Source organism: Manis pentadactyla, chromosome 19 (genome assembly GCF_030020395.1).
Source record: "Manis pentadactyla isolate mManPen7 chromosome 19, mManPen7.hap1, whole genome shotgun sequence".
NCBI lineage: Eukaryota > Metazoa > Chordata > Mammalia > Pholidota > Manidae > Manis > Manis pentadactyla.
The window spans coordinates 1,330,469-1,347,090 of NC_080037.1; the positions used below are offsets into that span (position 1 = coordinate 1,330,469).

A 16,622-nucleotide genomic window follows, 5' to 3' on the forward strand; every position below is an offset into this window, starting at 1 on the left:
CCTGATATCTCTGGGCCAGTGGCTACAGAAATCTGACTCATAAAAAAATACTGTTTTTAATGATAATAAAAGCTGAAGAATAACAATGGTATTTAGAGTTTCTCATGTGCAAAACAGTAAGGTTTAAACAAACTACAAACATCAAAAAGGGTCTTTGTGCACCCGTGGTTTGCAGGACTATCTGTGTGTGGGGATGGGAGTTTGAGGGCCACATGCCACTGATTTTCAAATCGCAATGGGTGTAATGAACCTGGTTAAAATGCAGACGCCACACATGCACAGATTCTGCTCTCAGAGGCCTGGACTTGGTAGATCTGGGGCAGGGGCCCGGGAGTCTGCATGTTCAACAAGCCTACCTCCTCCTGATGCTCTGGAAGCCAGTGAGGGCAGGCCTGCCAGGACGTCGGGCGGGGCAGGGGCTCTGGGAGTCAGCCTCGATGTTGGCATCAGTCCAGATGGCCCGGTTGGGCTGGGATGGGAAAGAGTGTTCCTGTTTGTTTAAACATGCCAGTGACTCACTACTAACATGGTAATAGCACCACCCTATTAAAATCAGGAGCAGAGGGCATCAGGTCGAAGTCACGCCTTACTTGTTACCCAGTGTTCCCAGGTCAGTCACCCTTCCCATACGCCTGGGAGAGTCCCTGAGAAGCTGGGGGGCTGGCCCATCTGAACCTTCCGCCCTGAGCATCTGCCCTGGAGGGTGGAAGGTGGGAGGACTGTTCTAGTGCATTGGAGGAGGATGAGCGTCCGCCGTTAAGGTTTACTCACAACCTGGGAAACGGCCACAATTCACAGGCAGTAGAGTTTAAGTATCAGCAGGCAGTGGGGCGATGTTAAGCACCAGAATGGATGACCAGAGGTTTCCGAAATCTCATTCTTTCCATGATTTTTCTGAAACAGCTCATGTAGTGTCTATCCAAACATGTGAACTTCCTAGAAAATTTGAAAACACAGGGGATGTTTTCTTATATAAAAACAAAAAATGAGCAAAATGAAGAGAGAAAAAGGAAATGTACAATGTTTTTAAGGCCCAGTGACAGGCTACCCAAGGCTGCTCTGGTGCCGGAACAGTGAAGCTGTGTGTGCGTGGACGAACTTGTCAACGCTGTGTTTAGACAAATGAAAGTTTCTCTCTAGTAAAGAGTACTGGAGATATTTTTAAATCCTGGGACGATCTGTGTTAGTGACGCGTGTGCAGCGGTGGCTGCTCTGCCGTGTGATCTGTGGCACCTCCAGTCCTGCCAGAGGGAAACGTGCAACTCTAACGCCTCCTGTGGATTTAGAGTTGAGAGCCCTTTAGGATTCTGGGACGGCTATCATCCAATATTGATTCGTCAGCCTTTGGGTGTGTAACGCTGCCCTTCACGCTCTATTTTAGGTACATTTAAAACTCTGGAAATGAAGGCGTCCAAACCTGGTTGGTGGCTCCTAGACTCAGAGGTCGGAGAAAGCCAGCAAGCAGGGATGCAGACTCCATTTCTCATCGTAGACAGAGGTACCGTCTCAGAGCCACGGACACCGCTAGCAGAGGGGGCCTGCTGCCAGGGCCTTTGCAGCCTTACACTGGAAATACCCGAGCTAGGAACGCTGCAGGCCAGAGGCCAGAGGCATGATCTGCAGCCGTCATTGCTTTTATTCTGTCCCATCGTCTGATTATACTGCAAACACCAGTCACCTAGGAAACGTACACCAAACAGCTCAGCCCAAAGGCCTTCCTCTCAACTGGGGAACCTACACACAATGATCCTCCTTCAGGATTTATAATCCGTGGGAAAGTGCATGTAAGGCATTCTCCAGACTCCTGAAATGGAGGAGGGAAAAGTTCCCAGGAATTCCACAATGACCGAGATAGTCGCATTTCACTATGCAAGAGAGACAGTTCCCATCTGTCCAGCCAGCCAGCCAGCCAGCATTTATTAAGTAGCTGCTGAGTAACAAGCACTGTGTCCACACGTGGACGTCCCTGGCTGCCAGGCTGGCACCACTCCTGTGACTGTGATTGGATGCACAGCAGCCTGTACCTCATAGGTCAACTTTTGGGAATGTAGTCTTATGAGCAGTGGTACTTAATGTTGTAAAATGGCTTATTTTAGAATACAAGCAGATGAAAATCAGTTTAAAAACAGACTGCGTTTCAGGATTTCATCTGTCATCCTCTAGAGCGTCCCTGTTTCTATAAAGCACCAGTCTTTCTAGTGCATTTACCAATTTATGATCAGACATATTTAAGTCAGTGCCATGCAAGGTAGGTGGAAATGCCTAATGACTGACCCACCAGAGGTATATCATCTCTAGCCAGAGAGCTTTCACTTCTTAGATGTATTTTCTGAACAAAACTTATGTGTTCTCTTTTTATAGAATGCAAGATGCCAATGGGACTAAGCACTGGTGTCATCGCTGATGCACAGATCAAGGCTTCTGAGCACATGCGTGAGTGGCAGCCTCTTGTTCCGTGAAGGCACCTCTTCCCGCTGCAAAACCCCGCGTGGCATCCCCGCCCGCATCCGTGGGCCACAAAACCACGCTTAGCAACCTGCCAGAATCTATGGGCCATTGGCCCTGTCTACCCCACACACCAGCTGCATCTGGGGTGCTCCCCTGGTAGGGGAATGAACACGGTGGCACCCCCTGGCCCCTCTGCCCTCTGAGAGTAGAATGTGCCCAGAGAGTTCTTTCCCCTGTGGACTGAGAGCCGCATGTCCTCGGAACGTCCACGTAGGCGGTCGGTCCTCACGGCAGGCCCTGGGCAGGGGCTGAATAACACTCTCTCGGCCACGTGCCCGTGTCCAAGCCTCCCCCGCTGCATCCCCACACTGGGTCTGGCCACACAGGTCATATTCCCCCCAGCGTGACTGTACCACACCGGCCAAGGATCACACGCCCCATTAAGAGGGCCCTTTGCTATGCCAGCCCTCAGGAGACCCTCCTGATCACCTACTGTGTGTCAGGAACGCCTCTGAGTTTCCTTGCGCTGCCTCAAAGCCCTCCCAAGGTCAAGAGGTCAATGCGAGGGGTCGTGGGGCCCCCATAAATCCCTCCACGTCTTCCTGTTAGGCAGGCGCTCTCAGCAGCAACAGTGTAACCGGGAAAAGATAAACACAACGTGTGTGCAGGGGAGGAGGTGGGCGGTGGCTGAGAGTTGACCAGCCAGACCCCCGAACCAGCATTTCATCCCCGGGGGCAGATGCAGCAGCCGAGGCCCACGGCAGCGCTCGGCCTCCTGACTGCGACACAAGGCCCTCCAGGGACCTGGTTTTCCACGGAGATGAAGGTTACTCGGGAAATATGTAATTGCACACTTTTTAAATTCAGAATAATTGTTTTTCTTCCTTTGGATGTAGGTTATTGGGAGCCGCATTTAGCAAGATTAAACAACGGTGGATCATATAATGCTTGGATCACAGAAAAAGTCCCAACAGAATTCAGCTCTAAACCTTGGATACAGGTATGTTTTACTACCCTGTTGATATTTACTGCTGTCGTAATAATAAAAATAACAGTGCAGACTTCTAGCTATAAAATAAACAAGTCATGGGGATGAAAATTACAGCATTAAGGAGTATAGTCAATAACGGGGAAAAAGGCTGTGATTTGATCATTTCTCCTGTTGTTCCTGCAATGTTACAAAGGGAAAGAGTACCTGCTAGGCGCCAGGTGCTCCGTACTGTAGACTCGCACAGAGGCTGTCCTCGGCTGCCCAAAGCTGGACGCAGCCGGTCAGGGGCTGAGCCTGGGTGCAGGCCCAGGTCTCTGTGCTCACCTATGAACCGCAGAGAGCCAGTTTATCGGTTTCCTCAGGTGCTGGCCCTTCAGGTCTAAGGACAGCTGGAAGGAAGGCAGTGTGCGGCTTGCCGACGAGGACAGGTGTGTAACGGCTTTGCTAATTTGCAGGTGGACATGCAAAGGGAAGTCGTAGTCACAGGGATACAGACCCAAGGTGCCAAGCACTACCTGAAGTCCTACTACACCACCGAGTTCTCCGTCGCCTACAGCTCCGACCAGACAAACTGGCACATCTTCAAAGGGAGCAGCTCCAGGAACGTGATGGTCTGTGCGCGTCGCCCCTTCCCAGTCTCGAGACCTGCCCCGATGTGACTGTGACCGTGTCTGTGGCTGGGTCTTCTTTAGAAATGCCTTTCTGGGTGTTAGAAAGATGAGTGGCTTTCTTGGGGTCTAATGGAGGCATCTGGTAAAATGATAGGTCAGTATATTACGAACGAAAAAGGAAAAGCCAGACTTCTGAATTTCAAAACTTCACAAAACTTTAAAACATCACTTTGTCCTCAAACTAAACACCCAGACGTTTCAGCTTGGCAGATGGTGTACAGCGGAGCAGACGACCTGCTCCTGGGCCTTGAGGAGATTGTGCTAAAACCAAGAGTTTTGATTTTACTAATGTCTATGTTTTATTTTGCTCTTTACTGTCCCTGGAGGAAGTCGTAGTGTTAGTACTGGTGAGGCTCTGAGGCAGTGTGGTTCTCAGACATGTGCTGCAGCCGTGCCGAGGAGTGCCAGTCCCGCCGGATCAGCAGGTGCTCAGCCAGGGTCATTCCCAGGGTCCCAACTGTACCAGCCGGGACTCTCCCCTCCTCCCTCAGCCCTGGCCCCGAGGAAAGCTGTCGGGGTACAAGGGGTCAGTCTGCCGCCACTGTGCCGATGACCTCGAATCGGTTCCATCTTTCCCATAAGTCGTTACTATTTTATTCTTTCTATATTATCTTTTAGCTATTTCTAATTATTTGCACTTTTCCTTAGAACAGATCATGAAAACCTTAAATTGTGGCTCTTACTAATCAGTATGGGAGCGAGAACACAGATTAGAGTCCAGAGCTTAAAGACTTTTGCATCTATGCTCATGAGGGATATAGGTGTGTACTTTTGGTTTTTGTATTATTTTGGTACTTTTTTTTTTTTAAACATTCTACTTTTTCCTCCCTTTACCTATTTCATTCATCCACTTACCTGCCTCCCCTGTGGCAACCACCAGGCTTCTCCGTGTTTATAAGTCTACTACAGTTGTGTTTGCTCTGTATTTTTAGAATCCACATATAAATGAACTCATACGGTACTTGCCTTTATTTTATTTTGCTCAGCATATACCCTCTAGCTCCCTCCATGTTGTCACAAATGTCAAGATTTCATTCTTTTTACACCTTTTTTTCCATTGTGTATGTACATGCCCTTTATTCATTCATCTATTGATGAACATTTAGGTTGTTTTCGTATCTTGGCTACTGTAAATAATGCTGTCATAAACATAGGGGTGCATATATCTTTTTGGAGAAGTGATTTTGTTTTCTTTGGGCAAATTCTCAGAAATGGCACTGATTGGTTATATGGTATTTCTAGTTTTTTGAGGAGCCTCCACACTGCTTTCCACAGTGGCTGGATCGATTTGCAATCCCACCAGCAGCGTAGAGGGTCCCCCTCCCTTCACATCCTCGCCTACACTTGTTATTTCTTGATACTAGTTATTCCGACTAGTGTGAGGTGATGTCTCACTGTGGTTTTGATTTGCATTTTCCCAGAGATCAGTGACGTGGGTCTGCTATCTGTGTCTGCCATCTGTATGTCTTCTTTGGAAAAATGTCTATTCAGGATCTCTGCCCACCTTATAGTCAGATTATTTGCTTTTTTATTTTTTGGTGTTGAATTGATGAGTTCTTTCTGTATTTTGGATATTAGACCCTGATTGGATGTATCATTTACAGATATATTCTTTCAGACTGTTACCTATACTTCGTAAGATGAATTAGGAAATGTGCTCTTCTATTTCTGGAAGAGGTTTCCTAGAGTTGGTGTGAATTCTTTACACATTTGGTAGAATTCACCATGAAACCATGTGGACCTGGAGATTTCTTTTCCAGGAGTTGTAAAATTATAGATTCAATTTTTTAAATAGCTCCAGACTGTCTGAATCCCTGCTTCATGTTGGGAGGGCTGGTGGCTCGCAGAGAGTCCTCTGTCTCCTGTGCGCGGCTCAGTGTCATGTGGTGCCGTCTGCAGGGCCCTTGTCACCCCCGGTGTCACGGTGGCAGTGCCTATTCCATGTCTGACCCTGGGAATCTGCATCTGTTCTCTGTGTGCTTTGTGAGTCTTGCCAAGAGATGCGCCATTTCAAAAAAAATATTTTCAAAGAACTGGCCGTCTCCTTGCTTTTATTTACAGGTTTTCTGTTTTCAGCCTCTCTGATGTCTGCTCCTGCCTCTGCTTTTGCTCTGCCTGGGCTGCTCGGGCAGGCGGAGGGCATGGGGCATGGCCTGGGGACGGCGGTGGGGAGGCTGAGGCTGGGTCCCCACCCGCCCGGGGGCTGGTCCTCCTCGCCAGTGGGCGGGGTGGGATGCTCTCCGCTGACACCTCAGGGTGGGCGTCTTACTGGGGCTGGTGGGGGTGAAAGCCTGGGGTCCTCTCTGGCCTCCAGGACCCGACCTGGTGAGGGCACTGGGAGCCTCTCTGTAGCCTCAGGGCACGAAGTCCTTCTGCTTGGCCTTTGCTGGGCGTGGGGAGGCTTTTGCTGGGGCTCATCTGTGCCCATTGCACTTCCTGGCTGCTGGCTTCTTCACTTCCAAGTCTGAGACACATGAGATGAGAGAAAACCCAGGGAGGCCGGCATGTTGTCCCTGGGGTCCCGGGGAGCCCAGACAGGCTGCCTTCCCCTCCCCACCCTCAGGCTTCTGAGGAGGCGGAACAGGGGAAAGTACCACCTTCTTGAGTAGAAATACCCACTTTTACTTTTTAAGATCAAATTGATTTGGTTCAGGGCACATGCAAACAATATTAAAATACTCAATTGGGCCAAAATTTTGTTGTAAAACCATTTTACAGAGAATTGTTATGTAACCAAGCTTCCCTCTTTTCCTGTAGTATTTCGACGGCAATTCGGATGCCTCCACAGTAAAAGAGAACCAGTTTGACCCACCTGTCGTGGCTAGGTACATCAGGATCTCTCCGACTCAGTTCTATAACAAACCCGCGCTTCGCCTGGAGCTGCTAGGCTGCGAGGTCAACGGTAAGGAGCTGAGACGCGTAGAGTGCCGGGATTTGGGAGGTACAGGAATATGGGGAGATGTCAGCTCACGTCAATTTCTTAGGCTCCTGGGAAAACGTCCGTGAAACGGGTTCCACTCAGGTAACCCTCGCTGTCATTCAGACCGAGACCGTTCCTGGAAGACGGGGGGCAGGTCCCGTCTCTCTGAACAGTGCCTGGGTGATGTGGACACCACCTGACCCCCCAGGGAGGGGCCCTAGCTTAGAATGGCCGCCCCACCCCATCAGCCCAAACTCAATAAAAACTGATTCAAACTAGGCCCGACTCTCCCGAAGTCCAGCAGGCCGCTCGCGTTTAGTGCGGTGAGAGCCTCCAGCGACAGTCCTGGCACTTATTAGGGGTTCAGCGAATGCTTTTGAAATCTGTTTCTGCTTCTGAACTTCCTGAAACCTTGCACTCTATGTCCTGTTTGCACCCTCTGTAAGCACCCAAGCCTTCTCTCTGAGCTGCTGTCTTCTGGGAGCTACAATATGAGTGACCTGTGGTATAAATCAATCAGCTAATCAAAAAGTCTCACTAAAATTCTACAAGGATATTTAATATATATAATAAATATGTAACAAGGATATTTAAGGGTCTTATCAGTTATTCTTCTCTGACTCTTCACGTAGTGTTTTCCAGAAGTCTGTCACTTCAAGGCACATATACAAAATAATGTCTGTCCAGCAGCCTGGGGTGAAAGAACAAAGCCATCGGCCCAGGCACCCCTGGCTGCTCACGGGCTGAGCGAGGAGGGCGATCGAGGTAGAGGCCCGCTTTCACTTGCTGTGGCACACCTGTTGGGCACAGCACCTGCTCACCAGCTCACGGGCTCAATGTGGAGGGAGGAGCTACGGCTCACAGTGCAGAAAGCAACTGAACCTCAGAATGAGATTCCTACCTGAGCAGATAATGGTGCCATATGCACTTGATACTCACGAGGGATACAGGCACGGTGGTTTGCCGATGCCCGGTTAGCAAGTGTGTATGACTCCACGTGCAACTCCACGTGCATTTTGTCCGGGCAGGAGCGCCCCTGAAACAGCTCTGCAAATCACTGTTTCTTCCATACAGTGTGTGATGTAAAAGGCAGTTTATGTGGACCTCAGAGTTCAAGCTCCTCCAAAATGCGACATTTAACTGTTATCTGTTGAAAGCATCTGTTTTCTATACAAGAAGCATTGCTTTTAAAATATTTCTTCACTATCACAGTATAATTAGCAGGCTTTCTTCTTCTTAAGCCTTCCTTATTTTCATGGAGGAGGTCAGCTATCTCAAGAAAACATCTGCATGATTTACTGACAAGCTCAGTGTGACAGAGATGAAGGGCTGTCAGCCAGGCGCATGCAAGGCTGCATTTCTTACACTCACAGATCAACCTTGATGCCCATGACATTCAAATTCAGTTGAAAATAAAACAGAAAATGTGTCTACCAACAGAAAAGGTCCAGCACACCTTCTCCTTTGTGGCTTTGGGTACAAGGAGAGAGTATATTTTTACAGTCATAGATGGCTTAGGACTATTGTCTGGCTCAAGGCAAAGACCACAGATGCTTTTGGAGATGAGTTTGGATGTGGTATTTGGTGCCGGCCTCCCCAGGCTCGGACTCAATCTCTGGCTTGTCCAGCACGGTCACCTCGGGCAAGCTGCTCTCTCTTTGCTGTACTTCCGTTTTCTCATTTGCAGACTGGAGAAAATTAGCATTAATAATACCCAGAAAGCTTGAAAACAGGGTTTGGCATGGAGACAATAAATGGCACTGTTGTGATGGTTGTTTTGTTGTTACTTAGGGGTAATATCATACCCTGTGTCCCCTGCAGTGCAAAGTGCCTCGCAGGCAATCCTGGTGATGCACAATCACATCACTTCTCTCTTGACAGGATGCTCCACACCACTTGGTATGGAAAGTGGGAAGATAGAAAACAAGCAAATCTCGGCTTCCTCATTTAGAAAGTCTTGGTGGGGAGATTACTGGGAACCCTTCCGTGCCCGTCTTAACGCCCAGGGACGCGTGAACGCCTGGCAAGCCAAGGTGAGATGCCCCCCGCCCCCCGGAGTGGAGTTCTCTCGGCCTTTCAGGAGAAAGCAAAGGACCTCCCTGCAGGGAGCAGGGGTGGCCGGAGTATCATCTCTGGTTTCTGCAGGTCATGAGCCTCCGCCTGAGAGTCTAGGATGTCTGTCGCCTTAGGAGCTTTAGCTCTAACCTTTTGGCTGGGAGAGAAGTTACCTATCATCTCTGTGATTCTTGCTCTTGATTTAGACCAGGGGCAGGCAAAAGTTTTCTGCAAAGGGCCAGATGGTAAATATTTTAAGCTTTGTGAGCATAACTACTAAGCTCAGCCTCTGTAGCAGGGAAGTGACCATAAGCAGTATACGTCAGTGAACGATGGTGGCTGTGTTCCAGTAAAAGTCCATTTACGAACACAGACGGGCCGAATTGGGCCCCGCGGGGTGCAGTTCACCAACTCCTCGTTAAGAAAACTTGCATTAGTGACAACGATTTAGACTCGCACCACTCCCCCTCCCCACCCCACAAATTAGTGATACTTTCCTTTTCCTTAACAGTGCCATTTAAGCTTTGTTGCGCCCGTTGTTTTGAGAACTTTGTGACATTCCCTTAAGCAACTGGAGGCACGATAAAATGCTGCAGAACCGGGTTATAAATCAATGATATAAGTTTAATAAACAACTTCTGGAGAGTCATAGTGCCCCTGATATCAGCCCACTGAGTTGTTCAGGTGACTTCGTTTTGCAATACCTGAGTAACTGACTCATTGTTATCACACCCTTCAAATGACCTGAGACATCAGAATGGTTGGTCAGCCAACCTGCTCCAAGTCCCCCGTTTTCTTTACTCCCCCATCCCTCTCTCACGATATCTACACCCCAATCCCCTGGATTCTCTGCAGAATCCCAGGTCCTGTCCTTCAGTCAGGCCACCAGAAATGAGAAGAATGTGGCCCCACGCTGATGGTCCTGGGAACTGATGGCTGGGCCTCAGACCTCATTTCTGGCCCATCTTAGCATCACAGGTTAAAGCAGGAAGGGGTCCCACAGAGCGTCCAGCCTTCCCCCTTCAGGCCCAGACCCGAAGGAGACTGAACCCCTGTGGCTGAGTCTAGGCATGAATCGGGACCCCCATTCTCCCAACAAACAGGTCAGTGGGAACCCAAACACCTCAGTTTAAAGTCTTGCAGAGGGGCACACTGAGACCCAGAGAAATTAAAATAATAAAAGTAAAAGTAATAATTATATGTTATATTTATGTAACTGATATAACAGCACAAATAAAATGAAAAAGAAAGAAGTTAAAGAGAGAGGATGTCACCCAGTTCTTTCACACGTGGCCCTTGGACCTGCTCGTGGGTCCAGTCTTGTCACCCTGCCCTCTATTTTATAGCCTTTAGAGAAATGTGTTCTGTATATATTTGCTCTTAGTTTTTGTGATATAGTAAAAGCTCCAGAGATGAAATGCAAATTTGCATTTTTAATGCTGTCCCTTAAAATCTGGAATTCTAATTACATCAAAACCGTTTGTGTCACTTAAGCTACTGGCATCAGAAGTGTTTACAGGGGCTGTTTAGAGAGGCTGAAAACCCAAGCCCGAGGTGCTCAGGCTGCACGCGGACCGCAGGGCCTCTCCTTATTGACGCTGCCAAAGTGTTTGTGCCCACAGAGACCCTCTTGCTGTCTGTCCTCTGATCACCAGCACAATTCTGGATATACCCAATTTGAAGATACACCAGGAGACCACCCGAGGGTGTTGCAAAATCAACAAAAAGTATCCAGTACAATAATTTTAAGTTAATTTGCTTTAAAAATACATACGGCACGTGAACATACACACCTATGTGTATACATGTATACACACGTACAGATCCACACCTATGAGTGATGGTGAGGAAACACATCAATATTCGTGAGTTTGCATGAACTAAATGAGACCCTGGGGCATGATGACTCTCCCAGAGGTAAAGGTTCATCCCAGGACCCTCAAAGCTCAGTCACTCGTGTCCTTCCTCCGAGGGCGTACCGCCAAACGTGGCCGGAGACAGGACGGGTACTTTGCCGTATCAAGCCCTAAGGATGGCTTTATCGGACCTGTCAGTTACATGTATTTGAAATGTCAGAGAAGAAGAAATTGGACTATTTCTTCTATTTGACATAAGCAATGGGAAGTGGGGCTTTTCTAAAACAAGTTATTTAGAGAGAGAATGCTATCCAGTTCTTTCCCAGATAACCAGCAGTATCATCATAGTATCTAAAACTTGGTTAAGAGAATACTATTTACAGATGATTTAGCAATTTGCTTTTTCTTGAGTAAAATGCGTTCATTTATTCATTCAACAAATACTTGTTGAACACCAACTGTGTGCCATGCATAATGGTAAGTACCTGGAGACAAAATTAAGTAGGTCTGTGCCCTCCAGGAGACAGGCATACAAACTAGTTAACAAATAACTGTCGTCCAATGTGTGAAAACTGAAATAGTGAGTTTATATACGTGCTGTGACCACAGGGGAGGACGAACAGGGAGGGCAGGCCTGTAGGAGACGGGGCATCTCAAGGGCTGAGACAGAAAAGAAATCCTTCTCAGCTCTGTGCATCTCTCAGTATCTGGATCTAAAAAAGCAGCGGTTTAACATCTGCCTTCTCTGCATGTTCTCATCATTTCCAGTCAAACAACAACAAGCAATGGTTACAGATCGATCTGCTCAAAATCAAGAAGGTAACTGCGATCGTAACTCAGGGCTGCAAGTCTCTATCCTCTGAGATGTACGTGAAGAGCTTCGCCATCCACTACAGCGACCAAGGGGTGGAATGGAAGCCCTACAGGGAGAGGCCCTCCATGATGGACAAGGTACAGGCTGGCCTCAGCCCAAAGAGAGTGACTTGAAAGCCGTGCTCTGCTGAGAGCGCCGTCTTGCATTTGCAAATAGTCTGCCTGTGACACTCCAGCCCTTAAGTACTCTGAGTCCTGGCTCGGCAGGTACTTCCCTTGGGGCAGGGACCGCGCACCGTCTCTTCCTGCTCTGGCTGAGCCAGCTGGGAACCGGAGCCGAGCCATGGGGGCGGGCGCCCAGCCTCACTAGCTCTGGCTGAGAACGGTGGTGGAGGGCGTGTTGCGGTGGGTAAATCACCGCAGACCGCCTGCCTGAAACAGCGAGCACCGATCCTCACGGCGGGGGAGGCTGGGGTCCCAGATCAGGGTGCCAGTGCGGGCAGGTTCCTGATGAGGGCCCTCCTGCCAATGGTGTCCTCAGACGGCCTTCCCTGGCGCCCGCAGAGAGAGACCTGGTGTCGCCTCTGTTTCTAATTGTATTAATCCCTTTGTGGGAGACCAGCCCTCGAGGCATAATTAATCCTGATCCCCCTCCAGTGGGGGCTTCAGCAGAGAAATTTGAGGGGGACACAACATGCAGTCTCTAACAGCCCCGGCAAGCCTTCCGCCATGAAACAGCATCGCACCAATGTCACTGGGTACACTGGTCACTACTCAGGACCCATCAAGTACTCACGGCCACGCAGCTGTCTTGTTAGAAAGCAGGTGTTAGCCTTTGCTGATGGGGAGGCTAATTTCCCGCAAGGCGAACTACTCTGTTACACTTCTTAATTCCTAGTAACGTGGCTTTAAAATGCAACCCGCGTCAGAACTAAGGAGATGAGCCTAATATTCCAGGAATGGGGATTAGGCGGAAGCCAGCAGGAAGGCAGTGCAGGAGAAAGGGATGGACGTTTACTGACGAATCTGAACCTCTCTCTTTTTAAACCCGCGGGCTGTCTGTCTGGCTGTTTGCCTTGGTCTGTCTCTCCCTGTCCCAGGACAGCCTCGTAGCTGGGGGAGCATCGTGGAAAACAACAAATGGTGATTTAGCTTCTGCTGTGTGTAAACCTTGGGGAGCTTGACAAAGATAAAAAATAAAAAAGGTATAAAACAGTTTGGTGAAAGCTATAAGGCATATTCCAGAAAGGATAAATACAAACACATGGTTGCATTTTATTTTAAATGCTAACAATAGCAAGCCATTTATCGGTGCCCACTGTCTGGCACTTCCTAGGCACCTGTCCTATGTATACATGCATTTCTTAAATCTTTCCAACCACTTCTGTTGGGCAAAATTTTATTATTCCCATTTTGCCAATGAGGAAATGAAGAACCAGAGAATAAAAGTCATTTGCTCAGTGTCACACGGCTGATGAGCTGAAGCAGAGGCGGTTGGCAGACGCCCCACAGCACCGCGGCACATGGCTCTTTCTCCCCGACTCAGCTCAGATCGCTGGTCAGGCGAGATCCCTAACGCAGTCTGTCTGGCCTGTAATCTCATGACTCACTGGGGATCACCCGGTAATGTGGTACATGTTCTTTGATGCCCTCAGCTTGAACGGAAAGCATAAAAAAAAATCTGTGGATGTTTATACCCACTATACCATCACTAAAGATTTTCTTATATTTCATTTTCAGATTTTCGAAGGAAATGATAACACCAAAGGACATGTGAAGAACTTTTTCAACCCGCCGATTATTTCCAGGTTTATCCGCATCATTCCTAAAACATGGAATCAAAGTATAGCACTTCGCCTGGAACTCTTTGGCTGTGATATTTACTAAAACTGAATATTCAAGGAGACAGGAGGGACTCTTAAAGATATCAAACCATTTAGACTGGGCAATGTACTTTATAGCTATTTTCAGAATTAATAATTTTCTGCTATTTCCCTTTTGTTCGATTAGAGAATAGAATTTTTATACAAGACTTTCATAATATAACTAACTCCTTGCTGTGATTAAGGTGGCTATTATTTCTGCATTAATTCAAATATATATGGGAAACTATCAGGAACCAATAAGAAAATGGCTAATGTTGCACAGTTATTAAAAATGCTATATAAGGTAATATTCCTGTAGTTAATATGCTTTGTTACAATATTTTAAACCCCATACACATCAATAAAAGAGAGAATACTTTTTCTTTTTTGAGAGGGCATCTCTCATATTTATTGATCAAATGGTTGTTAACAACAATAAAATTCTGTATAGGGGAGTCAATGCTCAATGCACAATCATTAATCCACCCTAAGCCTAATTCTCGTCAGTCTCCAATCTTCTGAAGCATAATGAACAAGTTCTTACATGGAGAACAAATTCTTACATAGTGAATAAGTTCTTACATGGTGAACAGTACAAGGGCAGTCATCACAGAAACTTTTGGTTTTGATCACGCATTATGAACTATAAACAATCAGGTCAAATACGAATATTCGTTTGATTTTTATACTTGATTTATATGTGGATCCCACATTTCTCCCTTTATTATTATTATTATTTTTAATAAAATGCTGAAGTGGTAGATAGATGCAAGATAAAGGTAGAAAACATAGTTTAGTGTTGTAAGAGAGCAAATGTAGATGATCAGGTGTGTGCCTGTAGACTATGTTAATCCAAGCTAGACAAGGGCAATAAAAGAGAGAATACTTTTTAAGCAATTTGTAAGGAGTGGATAGCTTTCACCCCTATATTTTTCTTTAAAAGATCTGTGATTTAAGAGTAAAGGAAACAAGATTTTTAAGTGGTTCATTTTTCTCGACAGTGAGAAGAAATCAGTCTTACTGCAGGAAACCACACGTGCTTAAAATGCACTCTTGTCTACATGGCAGTGGTTGTTCTGACCTTCTGTGAGTGAGCAGGTGTCAGCAGCCCCGCTGGGCTTGCGAGGCCAGCCTGTCTCCCTTGGGAGTGATCACCTGCTTTGACATTCAGTGTTGGGGTCATTAGACAGGGAACAAAGTGTCCCAAAATACGCAGGAGAACTGGACACGTCAACTGGGCTTTGATCCACTGACACTGTAACGCACACTCTTTCAAAACACAGGTTCGCCTACGTCAAGGCTAAAACTGTGAGACAGGATCGGAACCCCTGGTGCCCCCACACTGAGCTGGCCATCCACCCAGTGGTGCAGTTCTCCTAAGGTCCCGGCCTCCCTGTCAGCGCTCCCCTCCCCGGGGACTTGGTGGCCAGCAATCCTACAGGCCCTGTGAGACTGGGGAGCTCTGGCCCCTGCAGGTCACAGGGGAGGGACAGTCACTGGGGAGGCCATCTATTCTTGTGGAACAAACCGTGCCAGATCTTAGTGCTTAAAATCGCAATACATTTATGCTCTCTGGTGATTCTGTGGGATGTCTGCACTCAGCCGGGTGGTTTCACTGTTGACCTCATATGGGGTCTGCAGCGAGGGTTCAGTCCATGGCTGTAGCCAGAGGCACAGGAAGGCCCAGCTGAATGCTGTCCACGCGGTCTGTCCACTTGGTGTCTCCAACAGGGGTGAACTCAGGATGAGGTCCAGGCTCCCGAAAGCAAGAGCTCGTGAGGTGGGGAGTGGCAGTACTTTGAAGGCCGGCCTCTGAACTGGGCAGCCTTGCTCCTGCAGGGTTCTCCAGGCTGATGCGCATCCCGGGCCAGCCTAGATTCAGCGCAGGACACCTGACACAAAGCTGTGCATCCCGGGTACTGGGAGTATCTCTGGCTACTCCCTGCAGGTACCCACTGTGCCGTGGGTGGGGTGAGCCCTGAGAATGCTTCCTGGAGCTTCAGAAATCCACAAAACATTGGCGTTTCTTTCCCCCCAGCTTAAGGAGATATAAAACTAATATATTTAAAGTGTACAACTTGATTTCATTTATGTGTACACATTGTGAAAGGGTTCCTTCTATCAATGAAAGCATCATCACCTCACTTTTCTGTAAGAATGCTTGAGATACACTCCAGCAAATTTCAATCAGCTGTAGTCTACATTAGATCCTGAGTCCCTCTACTGAAGAAGTGAGCAAGAGCTCTCTTGACCTAGAATCTGCTAGACTATAAAAGGGACCAGAACTGTGGAGTGACACGTAGGGGAAGAGATGAGGACAAAACAAGGTCTCCTCCGTATGAGAAGAATAAGGTCCTGAAGGCCAAACAAATTGCCTGAGGCTGTTGCTTATTTGCATCAAAGCTGAGACCAGAAACCAGTTGATTAGACTCCCAGCTTCTTTTGCAATCTAGTTTCTCTTCCATAAAATGGAACACTTATTAATCATACCCCCAGACAGGTAGGCATGAAGGTTAATAATAATGGCTGTTAACTGATCTGAAAAGTACTTGTTCGGGGGTGAGATGGTTGGGTTTTATCTGATGGTGTTGAGAAACTTAGTAAAGCCCCTCTTATTTTGAAATAAAAAGCAATCTTTGAGGTCATTCATAGGAAATTACGACGACTTCCATTGCATGTATCCTCCGCTGGCAACGTAACCCACCATTCGCTCGGTCATGATCGGTTGCTATGCAGAGGAGCTGAATGTCTCCAAGGAGAGCCAGGACTTGAATAGCAACAGGTCAAATGCTAAACACTGTTAGTCATTGTAATTAAGAGCTGGCAAACAGGGGCCGTGACTGTATCATAAACATGAAGGGGTCAGGGGAAACAATTACTTTTCCAGGACTTTTTCGAGTTATTAAACGACAAACATTGCCACTTTTCAAGATAACGCTGAAGAATCACTGTTACCTGAGCTCACGACCACCTTGGCAAGCTCGGGATAAAGCGTTGCCCGAA

At 47.6% G+C, this 16,622-nt stretch overlaps 1 protein-coding gene and 1 long non-coding RNA gene across 5 annotated transcripts in view; one reads left to right on the forward strand and one right to left on the reverse strand.

The window, feature by feature from the left end:
* The window catches only part of F5 (coagulation factor V), a 61,195-nt gene extending 47,194 nt beyond the window's left edge, over window positions 1-14,001 (forward strand). For all 4 annotated transcript variants that reach the window (XM_057495123.1, XM_036900567.2, XM_057495124.1 and 1 more), the window contains 8 exons: window positions 1,382-1,498; window positions 2,362-2,433; window positions 3,345-3,448; window positions 3,895-4,050; window positions 6,868-7,012; window positions 8,912-9,063; window positions 11,710-11,892; window positions 13,495-14,001. In XM_057495123.1, coding sequence (XP_057351106.1) covers window positions 1,382-1,498; window positions 2,362-2,433; window positions 3,345-3,448; window positions 3,895-4,050; window positions 6,868-7,012; window positions 8,912-9,063; window positions 11,710-11,892; window positions 13,495-13,641 — 1,076 coding nt within the window. In that variant the 3' untranslated portion in view covers window positions 13,642-14,001. The remainder of the gene's footprint in view (window positions 1-1,381; window positions 1,499-2,361; window positions 2,434-3,344; window positions 3,449-3,894; window positions 4,051-6,867; window positions 7,013-8,911; window positions 9,064-11,709; window positions 11,893-13,494) is intronic.
* On the reverse strand, window positions 13,006-14,800 carry LOC118920200 (uncharacterized). Its single transcript, XR_005027802.2, has 2 exons — window positions 14,701-14,800; window positions 13,006-13,409 (listed from the first exon to the last, which is right to left on the reverse strand). It is a non-coding gene; the product is annotated as an uncharacterized LOC118920200 (long non-coding RNA).
* Between the last annotated feature and the right edge of the window lie 1,822 nt (window positions 14,801-16,622).